Source organism: Chelonoidis abingdonii, chromosome 9 (assembly GCF_003597395.2).
Source record: "Chelonoidis abingdonii isolate Lonesome George chromosome 9, CheloAbing_2.0, whole genome shotgun sequence".
NCBI classification, from domain to species: Eukaryota; Metazoa; Chordata; order Testudines; family Testudinidae; genus Chelonoidis; species Chelonoidis abingdonii.
Genome location: NC_133777.1, coordinates 63,574,913 through 63,594,556, shown reverse-complemented (window position 1 = coordinate 63,594,556; position 19,644 = coordinate 63,574,913). Strand labels below are relative to the sequence as shown.

The 19,644-nt window shown below is 41.5% G+C and overlaps 1 protein-coding gene across 5 annotated transcripts in view; it reads right to left on the bottom strand.

The window, feature by feature from the left end:
• Nucleotides 1–19,644, bottom strand: part of LOC116823789 (tropomodulin-2) — a 70,657-nt gene that overhangs the window by 21,716 nt on the left and 29,297 nt on the right. For all 5 annotated transcript variants that reach the window (XM_032778627.2, XM_032778625.2, XM_075069642.1 and 2 more), the window contains 2 exons: nucleotides 15,337–15,543; nucleotides 11,026–11,182 (listed from right to left, as the gene is read on the bottom strand). In XM_032778627.2, coding sequence (XP_032634518.1) covers nucleotides 11,026–11,182; nucleotides 15,337–15,462 — 283 coding nt within the window. In that variant the 5' untranslated portion in view covers nucleotides 15,463–15,543. The remainder of the gene's footprint in view (nucleotides 1–11,025; nucleotides 11,183–15,336; nucleotides 15,544–19,644) is intronic.

The window sequence follows — 19,644 nt, the reverse complement described above, 5'->3', positions numbered from 1 at the left end:
GAAGGCAGGTTACATTCGTCAGATTATCCACAACTCAGAACTGTGCTGACAGATGTGATTTGCAGATGCTGTGGTGAAGAAAAAGCAAATGCTCCAAGCCATACCATAAGATTTAAATCCCTCTAGGCTATAGCTGATCAAACTTAGTGTCTGGTTGTCACCATGCACCCATCTGTCATGAATCATCTGTGCACCAGGATGACCTAGAAGGAGCAAACCCACATTTTCAATGGTAGAGGACCAAAAGTAATCAGAATATCTAATTAAACTATCAGTAGAATGGGCCACTGGCTGTCAAGTATGATTCCTTAAAGAAACATGACAGCCACTTAAGCCCATTGAAGTTAGGTAGACTGAAGACCTTGAGGGGACCTGACCTGTCTTCATCCATGATGGTGATACCAGTAGGCTACTGACCTTGCACTGAGCAGCATGAACTAGCCAGACAATGCCCTTAACTCCAGAAATGAAATCCCAAACAAGGACAGCAGGGCTGACAAATGTTGACAATATTGTCTATATCTTCTTGCCTGGGCTCTTCATATCTCTCATCAGGGGCTAGAGAGCCCCTAGACCCCAGAAATGGCTGTGCCAGTTGTCCAGCTGCATAGTTCCTAGCAACACTGCTCAATCTCTCAGCCACATTCCAACACCATAGAGAGGAATCATTGCCATAACTATGTTCAACAATAAGGACCTACAGAGTAGGTCAGAGCTGCCATTCCAGAATCCTATATTGATAAAATGCAGATGAAATAATCTTTTGAATGGCTTACAGCACACTCAGCTTTTGTATAACCTAAACAAAATGTGCATTTGATTTTTTTGTTCCTCTCTACACACTTCTGGATCTGTGTACTGCCCCACTTACTGTGGGCCAAATGTCCTATTCCACAGTGAGAAATCCATACTGATGAAAACAGTAGAGTGTAAAATACAAATGGGAGTTTTGGTTCATATTTTTTCCATGCAGCTTGTGTGTATGTATATGTGTGTGTGCGTATTTATATATATAAAGTATAAAAAGCGTTTATCAGGCAAATGTGATTCTCAGATTGCAGCCTGAGTCTTTTTTGTTCTCTTGCTTTAAATTTTTCTGGTTATTACTTTTTACATTCGATGAATCATTGAAAAATGAAGTCCTATTTATTCTTGATTACAGAATGCTTGAGTAACCTTTGATGTGAAATTCAATAATCTTGGAACTCTGCCTGACATAAATTACACACAAGATTCATATTTTCCATCTAAAGTAAAGGATTCTTTCCTTTTGATGTTTGCTTAAATTCCTCTCTAAAAATACTCTATTAAAATATAATTAAATGAATTCTTACCAGCAATACACTGAGTTATAAACAAGAAAACTGGCCAGGCTCAATTCGGTTGAAAGCTGAAAACTAGTAATATAAAAACAGTCTAGTATAACTCCTGTCACATTAATACACCTTTCCATCAGGCACTACTTACCCTGTATCAGAGTTTATCCAAAACCAAACAAATAAACATACAACCCCCCCGCCCCACAACAATCTTATATTTAAAGATCGTTAAGTTTGCAAAGTCAACCACTCAAAAGTTCTCATAGCTTAAAAGTTGCTGTCACAGTGTGGCTGGGTGGCCCCTGTAACTGAAGTAGGTCCAGCTCTGCTATGCCAGAACAAGTGCTTCCAAAGTTAAGGAGGGGGAGCTGCATCTGAGTCTATAAAGGGTCAGAGAGTCCACATTGGCTGATGAAGCAGTAGCAGCTTCACCGACCACTAACACTATCACTACCAGAATCCTCTGGGAGGGGAAGCAGTTTTGTTTAAGTCTGGACAGGAAACTTGCCTCAAAGGGACTGTGAGTGCTGCACTGTTTCTTTGAGAGCTTGGGAGAAGCTGCCACATTATATGTGGTGGAGAAGGCAGGCACTGCAATCAGTCTCTGATACAGGAGAAGAGTGAGGAGGATTGCTGGTGCCAGGAAAAAAAGAAAGTGGGGAAAGTGAAGCATCGAGAATTGATTGACCCCATCTAGCTTGGCTAATTAAGAAGATGGAGGAGGTGATCAGCTTATTGGTGATGGTACAACAGCAGCAGCAGACAACTGTGTTATAGCGGCAGATCCAGGCTATAGTCCTGCAGTTCATGGGCAGTCTGCAAAAGCAACAACAGGTACAATTTGCCACTCAACAGCAGTGGTAAGAGGGCCACTTCCAGCAAGAGAAGTGGCTGCAGAAGCAGTTGGGCCAAGGGACTAGGGAAATGTGGTTAGTGATTGAGAGAGAAGCTCAGTCTGGCTGGTAACTGGTCTTGTGAATCTAGGGCCAGGTGATGATCTGGAGCCTTCCTCCGTATCTTTGAAAGAATGACAAGTGCATCAGGGAAAAAAAGAACACAGCACCTTCCTGATGGGTGAGACACAGGAAGCCCACTGAGCAGTAAGCGACAAGCAGGTGGGCACCTAGCTTGTGTTGAAGGCTGCCTCTTAGATAGACTGAAACTGATTCCAAAGACATGTAGAATCCAGTTTTGGGTTGAACCATTTCCCTGGGGGGAACTAAAATGTGTAGTGGCTCAAAGATTTTGGGACCTTGTGGCTCGTGGCTAGGTCCCGAGACTAGGTCAGTAGAGAAAATGATGGACCAAGTCATCCTGGAACAGTTCGTAAGGGCCCTTCCCATGGGACCTCAGATCAGAGTAAGGCAATATTAGTCTGCCTCAGTGGGTGAGGCAGTCAAATAGGCAGAAGCAGTCTCTGAGGTTGAAGGAGATGAGCATGGCAGGGCAAGAGGAAAGGGAAAGTCATGTGGAGAATTTAGCTGCCAGACTACCACGTCTCTACTGAGCATGTACCAACTAAGATTTTCAGAGGCTTATAACTCAGGCAAATTTTCATGGGAATCACAAAAGGCTCAGCCCTGATACCAGGGTGACACTCACCATACAATTTTAAACCCCTGCCCTAAAACATGGAGACTCAACTAAATGGCTGGAAAAATGTACTTTGGAGCAACAAAACAATGTCTCCTCTCTTCTCTCAATTTTGTTCTTGGCAACAGCTAGACCACTTAGCTGAAACTTTCAAAAAAAAATCAGCCTGGAGTAGACACTCAGCGTGGACATTTCAGCCTGAGCAGTATAAATTTGGCAAAGTTGTAAGTAACTGAAAACAAGGTCTTATAATGGAAACTGTTGGGCAACCCTAACCATAGGCTTCACCGCTAACAATATTGTAAGGGAGTCTATGCTAGAGGTTATAGTCAACTCTGATCACAGGTCTTAAAGCTCCAAAAAGCCTGAAGAAGCTGATAACATTTCAGGCAAAGCAGCCAACAGTATTTTAGTTTTGGAGAGTAAAAACTGACTTTTGTTTATCATCCCAAAACAAAATAAATAAGAGAGTCTTTCCAAACAAAACCTTCCACCAGCCAGAATCGCCTATTAAAATACATAAACTTTTCACTTTTATCAGCTGTTTGATATTTTAGTTAGGTTTCTCCTCCCAAAGGCTATATAACCCTTAAACGTGACTCCATTATCAGAAAAGCACCTAGGGTTGGGAAAAATGCCCATATTCATTCTGAAAATGACTCTCATTTTTATTGCTGAACACCGACGGTATTCTTGGCACTATTAGTACATGAAAGATCGATGGTCTCTTCTTGCGGATAGGGGGGCTGATGACAACAGCTTGGTGAAAAAAGCTCTTGTTTAGTCATTATTTTCCTCCTTTTTTCTTTTGTTTTTCAGCTGATCGAAAAATGTTCACATTTAGTCACATACAAAGAGTGTGGATTTCCCCTTCCCTTCCCAGCACTAGTCCTCCTGGGTCTGATCCATTGGAGTCTTTCCACTGACTTTGATGGGAGCTGGATCAGACCCAACATGAAATTGTTTGGCAAGCAGCAGGAGATATTATAGAAAACAAGGATAATGCTGCAGGACTGACTGGAAACAGCAGTGCTGGATGCAAGCAAGGATGTACCCAACTTTTACTACTTACATTCTAAATTTGAAAGGTCATATCTTAGAATGTTTAATAATTGGGTTATTTTTCAGTTACTGTTTGTTAGTGTCACAGAGGGGCAACCTCTGCAAGGGAAGCAGAAGGGGAAATGTTGTTAATAATAAATAAACCTGTATTCTGGTAGCACCGAGAGACCTCAAGTAAGGTCGGGGCTCCAACAGGCTAGGTATTGTACATACACATAGTAAGAGAGATCCTCTGCTGCAAGGAGTGTGTAGTCTAAACAAAGGCAAAGAGAAAGGCAGGATTATTGTACTACTTTTAGATACAGAAGATGGGGGGGAAGAAAGATGACATGATTTGTGCAGTCTGTGGCAGAGCCAAGAACTGAACCCAGGTTACTTGATTGCCAGTCAAGTGGCGGAGCCACACGATCATCCTTTCCATTCCTGAACCTTGTTCAGTTTTAGCCACAATACGGCCCCTACATAGTCTCATTCCTGTGTCCTCCCAAAAGATTCCTTTTTAATATGATTGCGCCTATGTAGTATCATCGTCAGTGTTTAACATTTTGGGACTTAATCTTGCTTTTCCTGTGCACCAAACTCTCATTAACTTACAAGTGATGCAGGGACAGGCCCCATAATTGTACAAACATGGCTGACAATTGATCCAGCTGTATTTATATAATGCAGTGGGTCAGCAGGCGTATCTCCTGAACTGGAGTTTATTGCCTCTGATATAAGAATTGCTAGAGCATCTGTTACAGATAGTAGCTAGTCCAAAAACCTACAAAGTAAACATTACAGATTGCCATTCCCTGTGGCTACACAAATCAGACTTATCTCCCACCATCTCACTGCTGCTCAACAGTAATGAACTCCCTGCTAGTGAGATGGCCAGACTAAAAATGAGTGTTTCACATCAGCTCTTGAAAGTCACCAAACCTCTGCTTTGGCAGCCTGCAAGTGGGAGCAAATTCCAAAGATGAGGAACCTACAAAAGCAGTGCCCATTTTCTACACTCTTCAGGCTCCAATCTGGGGACAGACAACCAATACCATTTGGACAATGATAACTGCTATCATGGAGCATATGCGGAGATGTGGTCTCTGTGGCAACTGAATTCTTGGCCATCTAGGGTGCAGTCCTCAAAGGTGCTGAATACTTGGACCCTTATGCAGTAAAGCGCTTAGGCATGCACTTAACTTCATGCACATGAGCAATCCCATTCAAATCAATGAGATTACTCACATGCTTAAAATTAAGCACATGATTAAGTCCTTTGCTGAACTGGGCGCAGAGCACTCAACATTTACAGGATTGACCCTTTAGTTCCTAGCCTATGGCAGAGGCCCAAAACTATAATGCAAGCCATACGCTCTGTTGTTTTTGCCAAATACTGCAAGTCCCACATAACGTGATTACAATAAGCTACAAGGCAACTCTCCATACCTGTAAGTCCCCTTTGAGCTAGTGTTTAATCCTTCCTGTGTTCTGACTCCTCTGAATGTCTCCCCATTAGTTTTGGAATTTGTTTTGGCTTGTTGTGTAGCATAATCAAAACCTTATGGCAGTGTTAAATATATAAGAACCAATGCAGGCAACTAAATTTCATCTTTCAGCTATCTGGTTGATGCTGGATGCTTCTTTGTCAAGAACTCCCTGATGAAAAGCTAACAAAAGAAGGCAGAAACACTGAATAAGGAAAAATGATGGACCACAAACTCTTCCAGGAGAAGGGGGAGGAGCTGGATTTTAAAATACATCTCCTTTTTCTTTTCAGCTTGCCACAGACCTTCTGTGGCAGGGTAAGCTTTGCATCACGCCCATAGCAACATGTAGAAATGTCACTTAGCAAGTGGAATGCTTCCTCCAAAGGTTAATCTTGAAAGAATATATTTCCTAGTGGAAGACAAATAGCAAAGTGCAAAATAGTGACAAAACCTTAAACAAAGCCTGATGCACTTGAATCCCACTGACATACAGACATTCCTCAAAGGGGAATTGTGCTGAATGGCATATTGGCTTCTGTGCCTTCCGTTTCTAATTTTCCAGAACAGGAGATCCAAGATCTTAATTTTTAATTAACAGGATACCCTTAAAATTAAGATGAAATTGTAGGGCCTGATTCTCATTTTCACTAATGCCTCTTTATACTGCTCCAGCAGTGTAAAGGGGCCAGAAAGTGGGTCTAAATTATATGCACACCCACTTTCCAGCCTCTTTATATTGGCAGTAGAGTTTAAGGGGGCCTTAGGGCTTGTGACTTTTATTCCAGAATAGAATGTCCCCCTGGGAAGCTCTCCTGGAACAGCCATTGCAGAATAATTCACAGAAATAGCTATTCCAGTCAATTTCCCAATGTAGATAAGCCCCTAATGTAATTGAGAATCTAGCCATTAATCTTTCAAAACAATCACGCCATAGTTACTTATTCAATGAGTTTTGCCAAGCTAAGTAAGTCTGAGACTAGGAACGCTGGTGCTAAGATCTACAGCCAGTCCTACTTGCTCCTGGTCCTTACACAACATTCATCAGATTTGATCAGCATCACATTAGAAAAGACTCATTTTACAGCTTGTAGAAAGCCCACAGTGCTTGTTTATGTGGTAGATGAATGTCTCAGTATCGTTTTATTGGATTCAAATTACAGCGTGCCATATCTCCCCCTCTATGTAGCAGAGAGGGAATGAGGAGAACATAATAAGGCAGTGAACACAGTATGAAATTCTGGCCTCATTGAAGTCAATGAGAGTTTAGCCACTGACTTCAGTGTAGCCAGGGTGTGTGTGCGTGTGTGTGTGTGTGTGTGCGCGCCAACAACCTCTATGGAATGCTCCTGTTAAGACATGCACTTCAGTCAGATGACAGCACACGCAGGCTCCAGCAATTCCACCATGAGGGAATGATTCTTTCCTGAAGTCATGCACTAAAACCAGCACACAAATTGGTGGACAAACCACCAAGTTCTCAGATGCTATGGTGCTGAATGGGACATAATTGTCATTATTGATCTAGTTAGATAAATCTTAAAATAATATAGGAATATAATCAGTCTTAATAAAGGAAGAGACAGATATTTTCAAGGGATTTGGCCACCAACTTCTCTGAGAATAGAGCAGAGTTCCCTGTTTAGATAATTGCCAAATAGTTACATAATGCAGTGGTCATGAAGTTTCTTTTCATATGTTTTAATCTGCTAAGGCTCACACTGGGGACTTAATCTGGGACAAAGAGCCCAAATGAGAGACACAAGAGAAATCAAGGGAATAATTGCTTTAGCAATAAAAACACTGATATAACTATATTCTAATAACCCCCTGAATCAGCATTTGTGTTGCACTTACTTTACACTAACTAACTAAGATAACAGCAGCTTTGTGTGCAAGAAAGGCTCAGCTGATTCTATGCTGAGGGATAGGTGAGAAGTACAGTTATTTGTGGTTTGTGTAACAGTGATGTTACTAAATCACAGAAACTGCAAATTAATAATCAGGGTTAATACAACCTGGACACGTTGAAGAATCATGTGTTTTTAAGAGTATCCAAAGAAAACCTAAAGATGAAAAACTACCCAATATCTCATTGCAGAGTGACCCAGTGGTGGACAACACAATGATTAGCCTTACACAGAACAAGTGCAATCCCAAGGGTGGTGTGAAATCCTGCGCCTCAAGGGTAGCAATTTTTTGTGTTGTGTGTGTCAGGTCTGCTAGGAGATCCAAGCAGCAGAAGTTCAAATTCTCTAATGTAGACAAGACAAAAAAGAAACCAATCTTACCTCTAACACTAACTAATTATTAAAAATCAGACATGACAGTGACAGAGCAGTGGAGGCAAAAGACATATCTGGCTTCAAGACTGAGCTTGATAAGTTTATGGAAGGGATGGCATGACGGGATAGCCTAATTTTGACAATTAATTGATCTTTGACTATTAGCGGTAAATATGTCCAAGGGCCTGTGATGGGACACTAGATAGGGTGAGATCTGAGTTACTACAAAGAATTCTTTCCTGGGTGCCTGGCTGATGAGACTTGCTCACATGCTCAAGGTTTAGCTGATCACCATATTTGGGGTCGGGAAGCAATTTTCCTCCAGGGCAGATTGGCAGAGGTCTTGGGGGTTTTTCGCTTTCCTCTGCAGCGTGGGGCACCGGTCACTTTCTGAAGGATTTTCTGCACCTTGAAGTCTTTAAACCACAAGTTGAGGACTTCAATAGCTCAGACATAGGTCAGGGGGTTGTTATAGGAATGGGTGGGTGAGATTCCGTGGCCTGCGTCGTGCAGGAGGTCAGACTAGAAGATCATAATGGTCCCTTCTGGCCTTAAAGTCTATGAGTCTAACATGCACATGCCCAGGGTGGATTGATTTAAAGCAGTGATTTAAATCACCAACTTATATCATGATTCAAATCAGCAAGCAGGAAACTTGATTTAAAGTATCAATTTTAATCATGTTTTGCATTTGTACCTTTTAGTTACTGTCCTAAAGAAAGATTGATTCTCATTGACTAAAACACATTAATTTGTAACTAAATGTAGCCTTTACACAATTTAGTGCTACTTTTTGCTACCCAGAATGATATGCAATATCTACATACATTTATTTAAGCAACTATATAACTTAACACATTTATTCAGATTCTTAATTTTTTCCACTTTTTATGTTAGAAAATTATGAATTATATATTAACATGATTTTTTACTTGTGATTTGTTTCAAACTTTAGATGGATCTAAATTGGAATTCAGTTAAAAATACACAAAAACAGCATTTTAAAATTATGTTACTGGTTAAATAAATACTGCCTTAAATGTGCTGGATACATTAGAAAAAAGTTTATCAAAATACATTTTGTATTTAAAACTAACTGCTTTATTAAATAAAGGAAGTATCATCTGTAGTTAGTGAATTGAACTGGTTGTTTCTAGTCACCATATCCTTCAAGATTTTAGAACTAGGAGATCTTGTCCTTTCATACCTACTTTTTATTTATAGATTGGATGAAGAAAATAAGCATTCCTGCCTTTTTAGCTCCCAATCTGTTTCTCAACTTTGAGCTAGTTATTGCCGTGAACTTGCTGAATAACCGGAAATGAAGTAAATATTCTCTCTGCACCTCTACAGAAGAGGCTACTTGTGTCAAAAGCTCTGGTTTAGCACTTCAGCGAACTCTAGTTCCAAGTGCTTAGTCAGTGACTTCCTCCAGTTCAACAATTTGACTTGCTTTAAAATTTTAGCAGCTAGCATTTACTGCTTAATATTATTTTTATTTAATTTAAATAGATTATGGTAAATGTATAGGTTAACATAGGTTGCCATAATTTCAAATTACATTTTAAATAGGTTTATTTTATAAAAGAAAAATATATTTAAATTAAAAATATGATTTTATAATTGTTTAAAAATCAGATCAAGTTTTTTTGTTTTTGTTTTTTTAAATCCATGCACAGGCCTCATAAGAAGAATCATTAGTCAATAGTAGAAAGGAAATCTGTAACAGTTTAACATGATATTAACAGATTCTGCATAGAGGTCACACAAGAGGAGGGGCTGGTAATAAATCCCTGCTCAGATAGACTGGTTTTTCCTTTCTAAACAATATGTGCCCAATTCTGACCTAGTGAAGTCAATGGTAAGTATCCCATTGACTTGAATGAGCTTAGGATCAGCCCTTACGTCATTAAAATTAAAAACTGGATAAGGTGCTGCAGAAGAAAATAGGGACGACAATGTGCAATGATCTAAAATAATGCTTCAGTTAGAGAGATCTAGGTGTCATCGCTCTTCGAAAAGATTTTTTTATGATGTCCTTTTTTTTAAAAAGGGGGAACATGAAATGTAATAATAGTTACAACACTTAGCATACAAATAGCACTTTGAGGGTGACCAGATAGCAAGTGTGAAAAATCAGAACAGAGGGTGGGGGTAATAGGCACCTATATAAGATGAAACCCCAAATATCAGGACTGTCCCTATAAAATCGGGACATCTGGTCATCCTAAGCACTTTATATCTTCCAAGCACTTTTGTAAACAGTAATTAGAGCCCAATCTTGGTCCCATTAAAATCAATAATTTTGCCATTTGCTTTCCTAGGGGTCAGAGTAGGTTGTTAATCATTTAGTCGTTGAGTTGGCCAGGTATTTAAGCATATGCCTAACTTTAAGCATGCTGCATTGAAATAAATGGAACTATTCACATGCTCAGAGTTAGGCACATGCTTAAGTACCTTGCTGATAGGAGGCCTTAGGCAAGTATTAATATTATTTTCAATGTACAGATGAGGAAAATGAGGCAGTGATGTTAAAGGGACAGAGTATACTTGAAATCTAGTCAGCTGTTTAAGGAGTGAATTAAAAGTAGTTGCCACTCCTGCCTAAGTCACCTTGCCAATGTTTGGGGTTTTACAATCACTCTTTCCTGTGTTTTAAAATATTTTTCTCTCCTCTGTGGCTATATGGCAAACCCCTATAAAAACAGGAGGAATGATGAAACTGAATGTGTGAATAGTGCTGTCAAATGTACAAAGAAACCAACTGGAAAAATAACTGTTTGCTCTAATCTCTTTCCTTTACAGTGATCTTAGGCGTTACTTATAGCAATAGCAGGTAACAATTATTCAGAAAGGAGTGTGATATTTGAGTTGACAGTGTCTATTTAAGGGTCTGATCCATAATAGTATTCTAGCACATGCTTAACTGTGAGCACGTGACTAGACCCAGTGAAGTCAATGGGAGTACTTAAGTGGTTTGCTGAATTAGGGGCACAGTGCCCAACACCTGGCTGGACTGGCAGCTTCTTCCCCAAGCCCACAGAGAGAGTTACTATAAGAACTGGGATTAGAACTCCAGAGCTGTTGGCTCCTGGTCTTGTGGACAGGACACTAGACCACAGATAAAACTAGCATTTTATTTGGTTTGCTTTAAAAAGTATTTTTGGCTCTAAATTTAAAGCCTATGATTTGGCCTCCATACACCTCCCCCTGGTTAATTTCCCTGAGAGGCTCCACAGCTAGTAATTAATATGTTCAAATACCACCTTGTTGCAGGCATTGGTGAGGGTGAACCATTACCTTTCTTCTCCCCTGTAAAGGGCACAAAGTCTTCCCTGTCTTTGTGTTCCAGTGCTTGCTTCTCCAAGTATGAAAGCAGTCGATCTCTGTCGAAAGGGCCTGTGGCAGCTTTATTGGTCTGGTCTTTTTGTCGGAAGCCCGCCGGCAGAAGTGCATTCTACCAAAATATATGAGATGCAGATACAGAATCATAAAAATGCTGGTCTGGGAGGTCCTCAAGAAGTCCTCAAGTCTCATGACAGTATTAACACACAGACACCTGTGGCCAGATTTTCAGATCGCATAAATTGTCATAGCTCCACTGACATCATTTGAGCTATGCCAACTTACACCAGCTGAGAATCTGGCCCCTGATGAGGAAGCTTTGGGTATGTAGCATTTCATAGAATCAAGGAATCACAAAAATGTAGGGCCGGAAGGGGTCTTGAGAAGCCATCAAGTCCAGGCTACTGCGCTGAGGCAGGACCAACTAAACTTAGACCAGCCCTGCCAGGTGTTTGTCCAACCTGCTCTTAAAAACCTCCAGTGCTGGGGACTCCACAACTTCCTTTGGATGCCTATTCCAAAGCTTAACTATCCTTATAGTTAGAAAGCTTTTTCCTAATATCTAACTTAAATCTCCCTTGCTGCAGATCAAGCCCATTACTGTTTGTCCTATTTTCAGTGGACATAGAGAACAATTGATCATGTCATCTTTATAACAGCCCTTTACGTATTTGAAAACTTATAATTATAACTCAGTCTTCTTTTCTCAGGACTAAACATACCCTGTTTTTTTAACCTTTCCTCATAGGTCAAGTTTTCTAAATCTTCTATCATTTTTGTTGCTCTCCTCTGGACTTTTGCCAAGCTATCCATATATTTTCTCTTCTGAAGTGTGGCACCCAGAATTGGACACAGTACTGCAGCAGAGGCCTCTTCCAATGCCAAGTAGAGTGGAACAAATACCTCCCATGTCCTACCATACAACACTCCTGTTAATACACCTCAGAATGATATTAGCTTTTTTCACAACTGCATCACACTGTTGACTCATATTCAATTTGTGCTCCACTATAACCCCAGATCCTTTTTAGCAGTACCATCTAGCCCAGAGGTGGGCAAACTACGATGGCCCATGGGACTGTCTTGCCCGGCCCCTGAGCTCCTGGCCGGGGAGGCTTTCCCCCGGCCCCACCCCTGCTGTTCTTCTTCCCCTGCAACCTCAGCTTGCCCGACCACCGGCGCAATGCTCTGGGCAGCAGGGCTGTGAGCTCTTGGGACAGTGCAGCTGCAGAGCCTAGCCTGAACCAGTGCTCTGTGCTGGGTGGTGGCATGGCTGGCTGTCCTAGTGCTCTGGGAGGCGCGGCTTAGCACCGCCAGCCGCCAGTGCTCCAGGCAGCGCGGTAAGGGGGCAGGGGCGTTCGAGGTGGTGGGCAGGGGGCAGGGGTGTGGATAGGGATTGGGGAGGACAGAGGGCAGGGAACAGAGTGGTTGAATGAAGGCAGGAAGGTGGGGAGCAGTCAGGAAGGTGGGGGTTGGATGGGGCCGCGGGGGGCAGTCAGGGGCAGGGGTTCCAGGGGCAGTCAGGGGACAGGGAGAAGGGGTGGTTAGATAGGGCAGAGGTCCTGGGGGTGGGGCAGTCAGGAATGAGAGGAGGGGTTGGATGGGGCGGTGGGGAGCACTCAGGGGCAGGGGGTCTGAGAGAAGTCAGGGAGCAGGGGGGCGTGGATGGGGCAGGGTTCACGGGGGAGCTGTCAGGGAATGGGGAGGTTGGATGGGACAGGAGTCTCGGGGGGGTGTCGGGGCGAGAAGCAGAGGGAGAGGATTGGATGGGGGCGGGGTTGGGCCATGCCTGGCTGTCTGGGGAGGCACAGCCTCCTCTAATTAGTCCTTCATACAATTTTGGAAACCCAACGTGGCCCTCAGGCCAAAAAGTTTGCCCTCCCCAATCTAGCCAGTTATTCCCCATTTTGTAGTTGTGCCTTTGATTTTTCCTTCTTAATTGTCTTTACTGAATTCCATCGTGTTGATTTCAGGCCAGCTCTCTAATTTCTCACGGTTGTTCTGAATTTTTTTCCTGTCCCCTAATGTGTTTGTAATCACTCTCAGATTGGTGTCATCTACAAATTTTTTATAGAGGCATAGGCTCCACTACATTATCCGAGTATTAATGAAAATATTGAATAGTACCAGATCCAGGACTGACCACTGCAGGACCCCACTAGATACGCCATCCCAGTTTGACAGTGAACCATTGATAACTACTCTTTGAGTACAGTCTTTCAGCCATTTGTACACTCACCTTACAGTGATTTCACATAGACTGCATTTCACTTGTTTGCTTATAAAGAATGTCATGTGGGACTGCATCAAAAGCCTGTCTGAAATCAAGATATATCACATCTATTGTTACCCCTCTATCCACTAGGTCAGTAATCCTGTCAAAGAAGGAAATTAGGTTGGTTTGGCATGATTTGTTCTTGGCAATTCTGTGCTGGCTATTCCTTATAACCCTATTATCTTGTAGGTGCTCACAAACTGTAGAGAGAGTGATGCCATGTTTGTATAATGTTCTGAATTTAAACACAGCTATAAGGTACTTTTTTTTTTTTTAAGTGGAGCCATTTCTTTACAGCAATGTATTGACTAGATGTAACTATTAAAATTACATTCTCAAGTACTTAGGTCTACACTGGGGGGGAGTCAACCTAAGATACGCAACTTCAGCTATGCGAATAGCATAGCTGAAGTCAGCGTACCTTAAGTCGATTTACCTGGCCGTGAGAATGGCAGCGAGTCGACCGCTTCTGCTCCCCCGTCGACTTCGCTTCCCACCTCTCGCGCGTGGTGGAGTTCCGGAGTCGACAGCAGAGTGATCGGGGATCGATTTTGGTCTAGTGTAGACGCGATAAAATCGATCCCCAATAGATTGATCACAACCCGCCGATCTGGGGGGTAATGTACACATACCCTCAGCCAAATATCTCTTACTCCTTATTAACTGTGTTTTTTACAGTAGTGCTAAGGGACCAGCTGAGACCCATTGTGCAAACTCTGTACAAACAGAGTAGTACAGTTTCTGACCTGAACAGCTGACAGTTGAAATAAACAGGACATGTGAAGGGTAGAGGAAAGAGTTAACCTCCCTCCTTTCCTAACTTTACTTACTCTTTTCGGTGTCTCTTTCTCTTTCCAATTCTCCCCTCTTTTTTTTTTTGTTCTTTTCTATTTCCACTCTTCTTTCTCCATTCTGCCCCCCCTTTTATCCCAGTACAGATGACTATAAGAGTCTAATATTCAGTAAATAAATTGAGTGTGCAGAAAGTACTTACTGTAAAAAATATGGTTGGTCATTGCCATTACTGGCTAACCTTCATATAGAGTGCTAAGAAACTTGAAATGATTAACCTTTTTTTGGTCATCCTTATTTTCCCTCCAGTGAGAACCAGATCTGGTCTGCTAGTTTAGGAAATAGAATCATTTCTACTGGCCAGGGAGCTGAGTTGACTGGAATGCTAGCAGTATGGAATGTCTTTGAATAATTTGTAGTGTCCCTGAAAGTACTTTCCAGTTCCATTCCATTCTATCTTGTTCAACATTTGGAACCAGTATTTTCTTTTGGTGAAAACTAGGAACTGATAGCTATATTCCTAGGTCAATTTGAAAGCTTTGATATTATGCAAACACCCACAGTGCAAGCTTCCCAGCAACAGCCGTATCAGTGACCTCAGCCTCATCTTTCTTAAAGTGAAAGGTAATCTTTTCTCCCAGGTCACAGGTTTCTAAGCATCCTGTGCATGCCATTTGCAAGTCTGCAACACTACTGTATTTTCTTAATGTAGAGCTCTAGAGATATGGCTGATATATAATTGAGTGGAGATGACTAGTGTTTGGCTCAGTTAGTCTTGGCAAAGCAAATCTTCTCCAATTAAAAAGAATTTGTAAGTTGAAAATACAGAGTCAGTGTATTTCAGAAAGAATATGATGTTCACAAACAGATGATGATGATGATTTGCTTATAGCTGTGCCTAGAAGCCCCAACCAAATTAAAGCCTCATTAGGCTAGGCACTGTACAAACACATAGTAAGAGAATCTCTGTCCTGAAGAACTTACTGCCTAAATAGAGAAGGGGTAGCACAAAGACTTGCCCAATGTCAGACAGCACATCAGTGGCAGAGCAGGGAACAGAGCCAAGGTCTCAGAGTTCCTAGTCTAATGCCTTATCCTTTAGAACATGTGATCACCTCTATGTGCCTGGAATACAAGTAAGCCTCAGTCTCTCTTACTTCATTTTGAAACATCAGTCCTGTTTCTGTCCCATTACCTACCTCAGGGTCAAGGTCATCAAGAACATGTTCCAATTGTTTCAGCTCTTCCTCTGACAGTTTGCTGAGAATTTCATCTTCATTGATATTCTTATATTTTTCTAACTCCTTTCGGAATGGCAGCGACATGGCTCCTGCAGCACAGGGTCACTCAATGCTTTCCTGAGAAATTTCAACCATTCAGAGGCAATCTTCTTGGTGTTCCACTCACTGTTAACAATAAGCGGTTGTCAGTGTCTCCTTTTACACTAGACACCTACAGCTCAGGGGGTCACATTTGTATTTTGTTTATGGATTAATTTAAAAAAGGAACCATTTTCTCTGGCTCAGCAGTGTCAGGCTACATCTATACTTGAAGCCAAAGGTATGTTTCCAGCTCAAGCAAACGTTCATGCTAGTTCTCACCAAACTAGCATGCTAAATATAGTAGTGTAGCTGCGGGGTACCTGGGAGTACGTACCTATGGGGTCCGGGTAGGCTTGTACTCCGGATGGCTAGCCCACACACCCATTCACCACTACCTGGGCTACTGTTTTTAGCAAACTAGCTTGATGAAAGAGTGCAAATATGTCTACTTGAGCTGGGAATCACACTCCTAGCTCCAAATGTAGCCTAAGAGTTGGGACAGTACCATGCTGGCCTATGCAAGTATCCTAGCAACAGGAATTAATTCAGGACAGTGGTTCCTAAACTTTAACAACCTGTGAACCCCTTTCACTAAAATGTCTTGTCTTGCGAACCCCCTCCTAAAAATGAATATTTCCAGGGATTTTCTCCTTTACCTGAGTATAAGTTATAAAAGCAGTGATCTTGGAAATATAAAATTTGTTTTTATGACATGCTTATTACACACTATTTATTATTAATTATTGATCATTACAGTATTTTTATTACACTATGAAAATGGCAACACTCTTCCAAGATCTCACTTTTGTAGCTTGTACTACTTTGAATAAACTTGTTATAAGACAAGGCTCCTATATTTCATCAAAGAGTATCAGATGTGAAACAGCATAAAGGTATTTAAGAAGCCAACTCAAAGAGTTCCTTCTACACAAGAATTCAGGTGTTGAGCAGTCCAGGCAAACAACACATGTTACAACAAAGCTTAAACATGTTCTTCATAATAATTTAAAAAACAATACTAGCTGCCTATTTCATTTTAAAAACAGCAAAAAATATCCACCTCCCTTTACATTTCTTATAAGGAGCCTTGAAGTTTAAATCTCCTCAGTGTGATAGATATGCTTGCTTTGATCTGCTTTGCTTTTGGAAGTCCAGGGGCTCCAGGCTGCTGGCCCCGTGCTGCCCAGGGTTCCTAGGGACAGCTCTGTCGGCCATTAGGGAATTTTTTCCCAAGAACCCCCTGTAACATTTTGCGAACCTCCAGGGGTTCATGAACCCCAGTTTGGGAACCACTGATTTAGGACATCCTTTCTGCAGCTCAGGGGCTATGTATGTGCAACATCAAAGGGAACCTTTGGACATCACATAATCGAGAACCAAGATTATCCTTCACCTGGGAAATGAATTTGTTTTATGTAGCTTCTAAAGAGAAGCATCTGCTTTGTTCTCCTGGCTAAAGGGAAAATATGGTGAGTGTGATGTGACAATGGTAAAAACTCACTTTCTTCTAACACTAAACAAGAAATTTTGTTAGAATAAGGCAGTGTTTCCCAAACTTGGGACGCCGCTTGTGTAGGGAAAGCCCCTGGCGGGCCGAGCCGGTTTGTTTACCTGCTGCTTCCGCAGGTTCAGCCGATCACGGCTCCCACTGCCTGCGGTTCGCTGCTCCAGGCCAGTGGGAGCTGGAAGCAGCAGCCAGTACGTCCCTCGGCCCATGCTGCTTCCAGCAGCTCCCATTGGCCTGAAGCAGCGAACCACGGCCAATGGGAGCCACAATCGGCCGGACCTGCAGACGCAGCAGGTACACAAACTGGCCCGGCCCGCCAGGGGCTTTCCCTGCACAAGCGGCATCCCAAGTCTGGGAAACACTGGAATAAGGGAAGCAATATTATCCCTAAAGCTATTCTGTCTCTTCTCAGCTTCATTGTAGAGTTTCTGTCTAGGACCTTTCCCGTCCCATTCTGCCTGGGTTCCTGACAGGTTTTAAGAAACAGTTCACATCTCCTCATGGTAATGTAAGCAGCTTTCCGGCACACTGGTTTATAGTCTATTTTAGAATTCTCTGCTGTCTGCATTACAAATGGTGAAACTTTTCAGCAAAACAAGAAATCCTGCTGAAGGAAATTGCCAATTTTAATTTAAAACATCATTTCCAAATAATTTAACTGCATTCAGACTTTGGGGACAAACACAGTAAGTCCTTAACATTTCATGAACCCTGTGTTTTTAAAACTCAACAGTTGTCAATTTTCAGTTGTTGCCCAGCAGATCAATAACAAAAACCAAGTCATTTATTAACATGTGGCCACAACTAATAAAATAATTCTCCTATGATTTGTATGTGGTGGCTCCCTGTCTCTGTTCATTCCCTTCTTTCTAGCACTGGTAGCATGGCTCGCAATACTGCGTAAAAACTGAAGAGGTAGCAATCTTGCTCCTCAGAGCAGCAGTAATGTATGATGCATGAAGCAGTTAGTGGCAAAGTCCAAAACATAATCCAGGCTCCCAGGTCCCTGCCATACCTATTAGAACTCATTGCCTCCCAACTGAACTATATACTAGCTGTGCAGATTACAGCTGAGATTCTTGAATGCACAAAATTCGAAATTATGGTCAGGCCAGTGACATTAACTCATCAGATTTATAAAGATGAACCCTGTGGTCTTCGTGCAATTTTACATGAGAATTTGCACAATGATTTTTGTGTGTGCACAGTTAGTACAAATGCATGTACAAAAGAAGATATTTGTGTGTGTGAATGCATATTTAGGCATATCACAATTTGTGTGCCCAACTCTAGTTTGTGCACCTAGAAATATAGACGCACAAAGGTGCAGAGATTTCAGGAGTTTCAATTTTTGCAATTTTGTCCCATTAAGACATAAAAAAGTAACGATCTGTACAGAAATATCAATAGGGCAACTATAACATTGAATTTTCTGGACCTCTTCTGAAAGAGGTCCTCTTCTGTTGTAAACTGGTAAAACTCCATTGACTTGAAACCAGTTTACTTCCCCTGAGGGTCTGGTCCTTTATCTTTTATTCAGTCAAAATCCTAACCAAAGAGTCCATTTAATTATAATCACACTCTTACAACGTTCCCTTCCACCTATAGTTTTAAACTAAAAACTGAATGAGAGAATTAGAACCAAAATAGAAAAGTCAATGGCAGAAAAATAGATGAGCCCATAAGCATTTTAAATACATCTCTTTTGGCTGTTGATCCAGTTTCTGAATATTAGGTCTGGACATTTAAAAAAATTATATAAAGGCAAATCTATTAAAATATTAATAGAATTACCTTACCATCCTGCCACATGAAAGAGAACTTTTTCATTATACTCCAACTTCCATTGCAATATAACAATATCATAAAGTCATTCCTGCCTTTAACAGTACAACTAGACACACTTTTAGGATTCCTTTAGGAGGTAATCTTCTGACCTGTTGCAAAGTTCTCAGAGTTGTAAAAACTCCTTTGTTATCAAAATCCTAATACACACAGTGAGTTTTAGAAAAATTTATGCAAAAGTAGCAGCCAAAGAGGTTTACTGAAATCATTTGCTTTTTTTTCTTTCGTTTTTGGCTGCTGAATTCAGCATTAGCTTTACAAAAGGCTAAGTGATTCACATTGTAACCAAAAGCAGCAAAGAATCCTGTGGCACCTTATAGACTAACAGACGTTTAGGAGCATGAGCTTTCGTGGGTGAATACCCACTTTGTCAGATGCACGTAGTGGAAATTTCCAGGGGCAGGTATATATATGCAAGCAAGCTAGAGATAACGAGGTTAGTTCAATCAGGGAGGATGAGGCCCTCTTCTAGCAGTTGAGGAGTGAAAACCAAGGGAGGAGAAACTGGTTTTGTAGTTGGCAAGCCATTCACAGTCTTTGTTTAATCCTGAGCTGATTGTGTCAATTTGCAGATGACTTTGAATCTCAGCAGTTTCCTTATGGCTGGTCCTGAGTTTTTTTGCTGCAGCATGGCCACCCTTTAAATCTGCTATAGTGTGGCCAGGGAGTTAATGTTCTCCACAGTTTTTTGTATATTGGCCATTCCTAATATCTGATTTGTGGCCATTTATCCTTTCTCCGTATAGAGACGTGTCCAGTTTGCCATCGTACATAGCAGAGGGCAATTCTGGATTATGATGCGATATATTACATTTGTGAGTGACGTGCCAGGT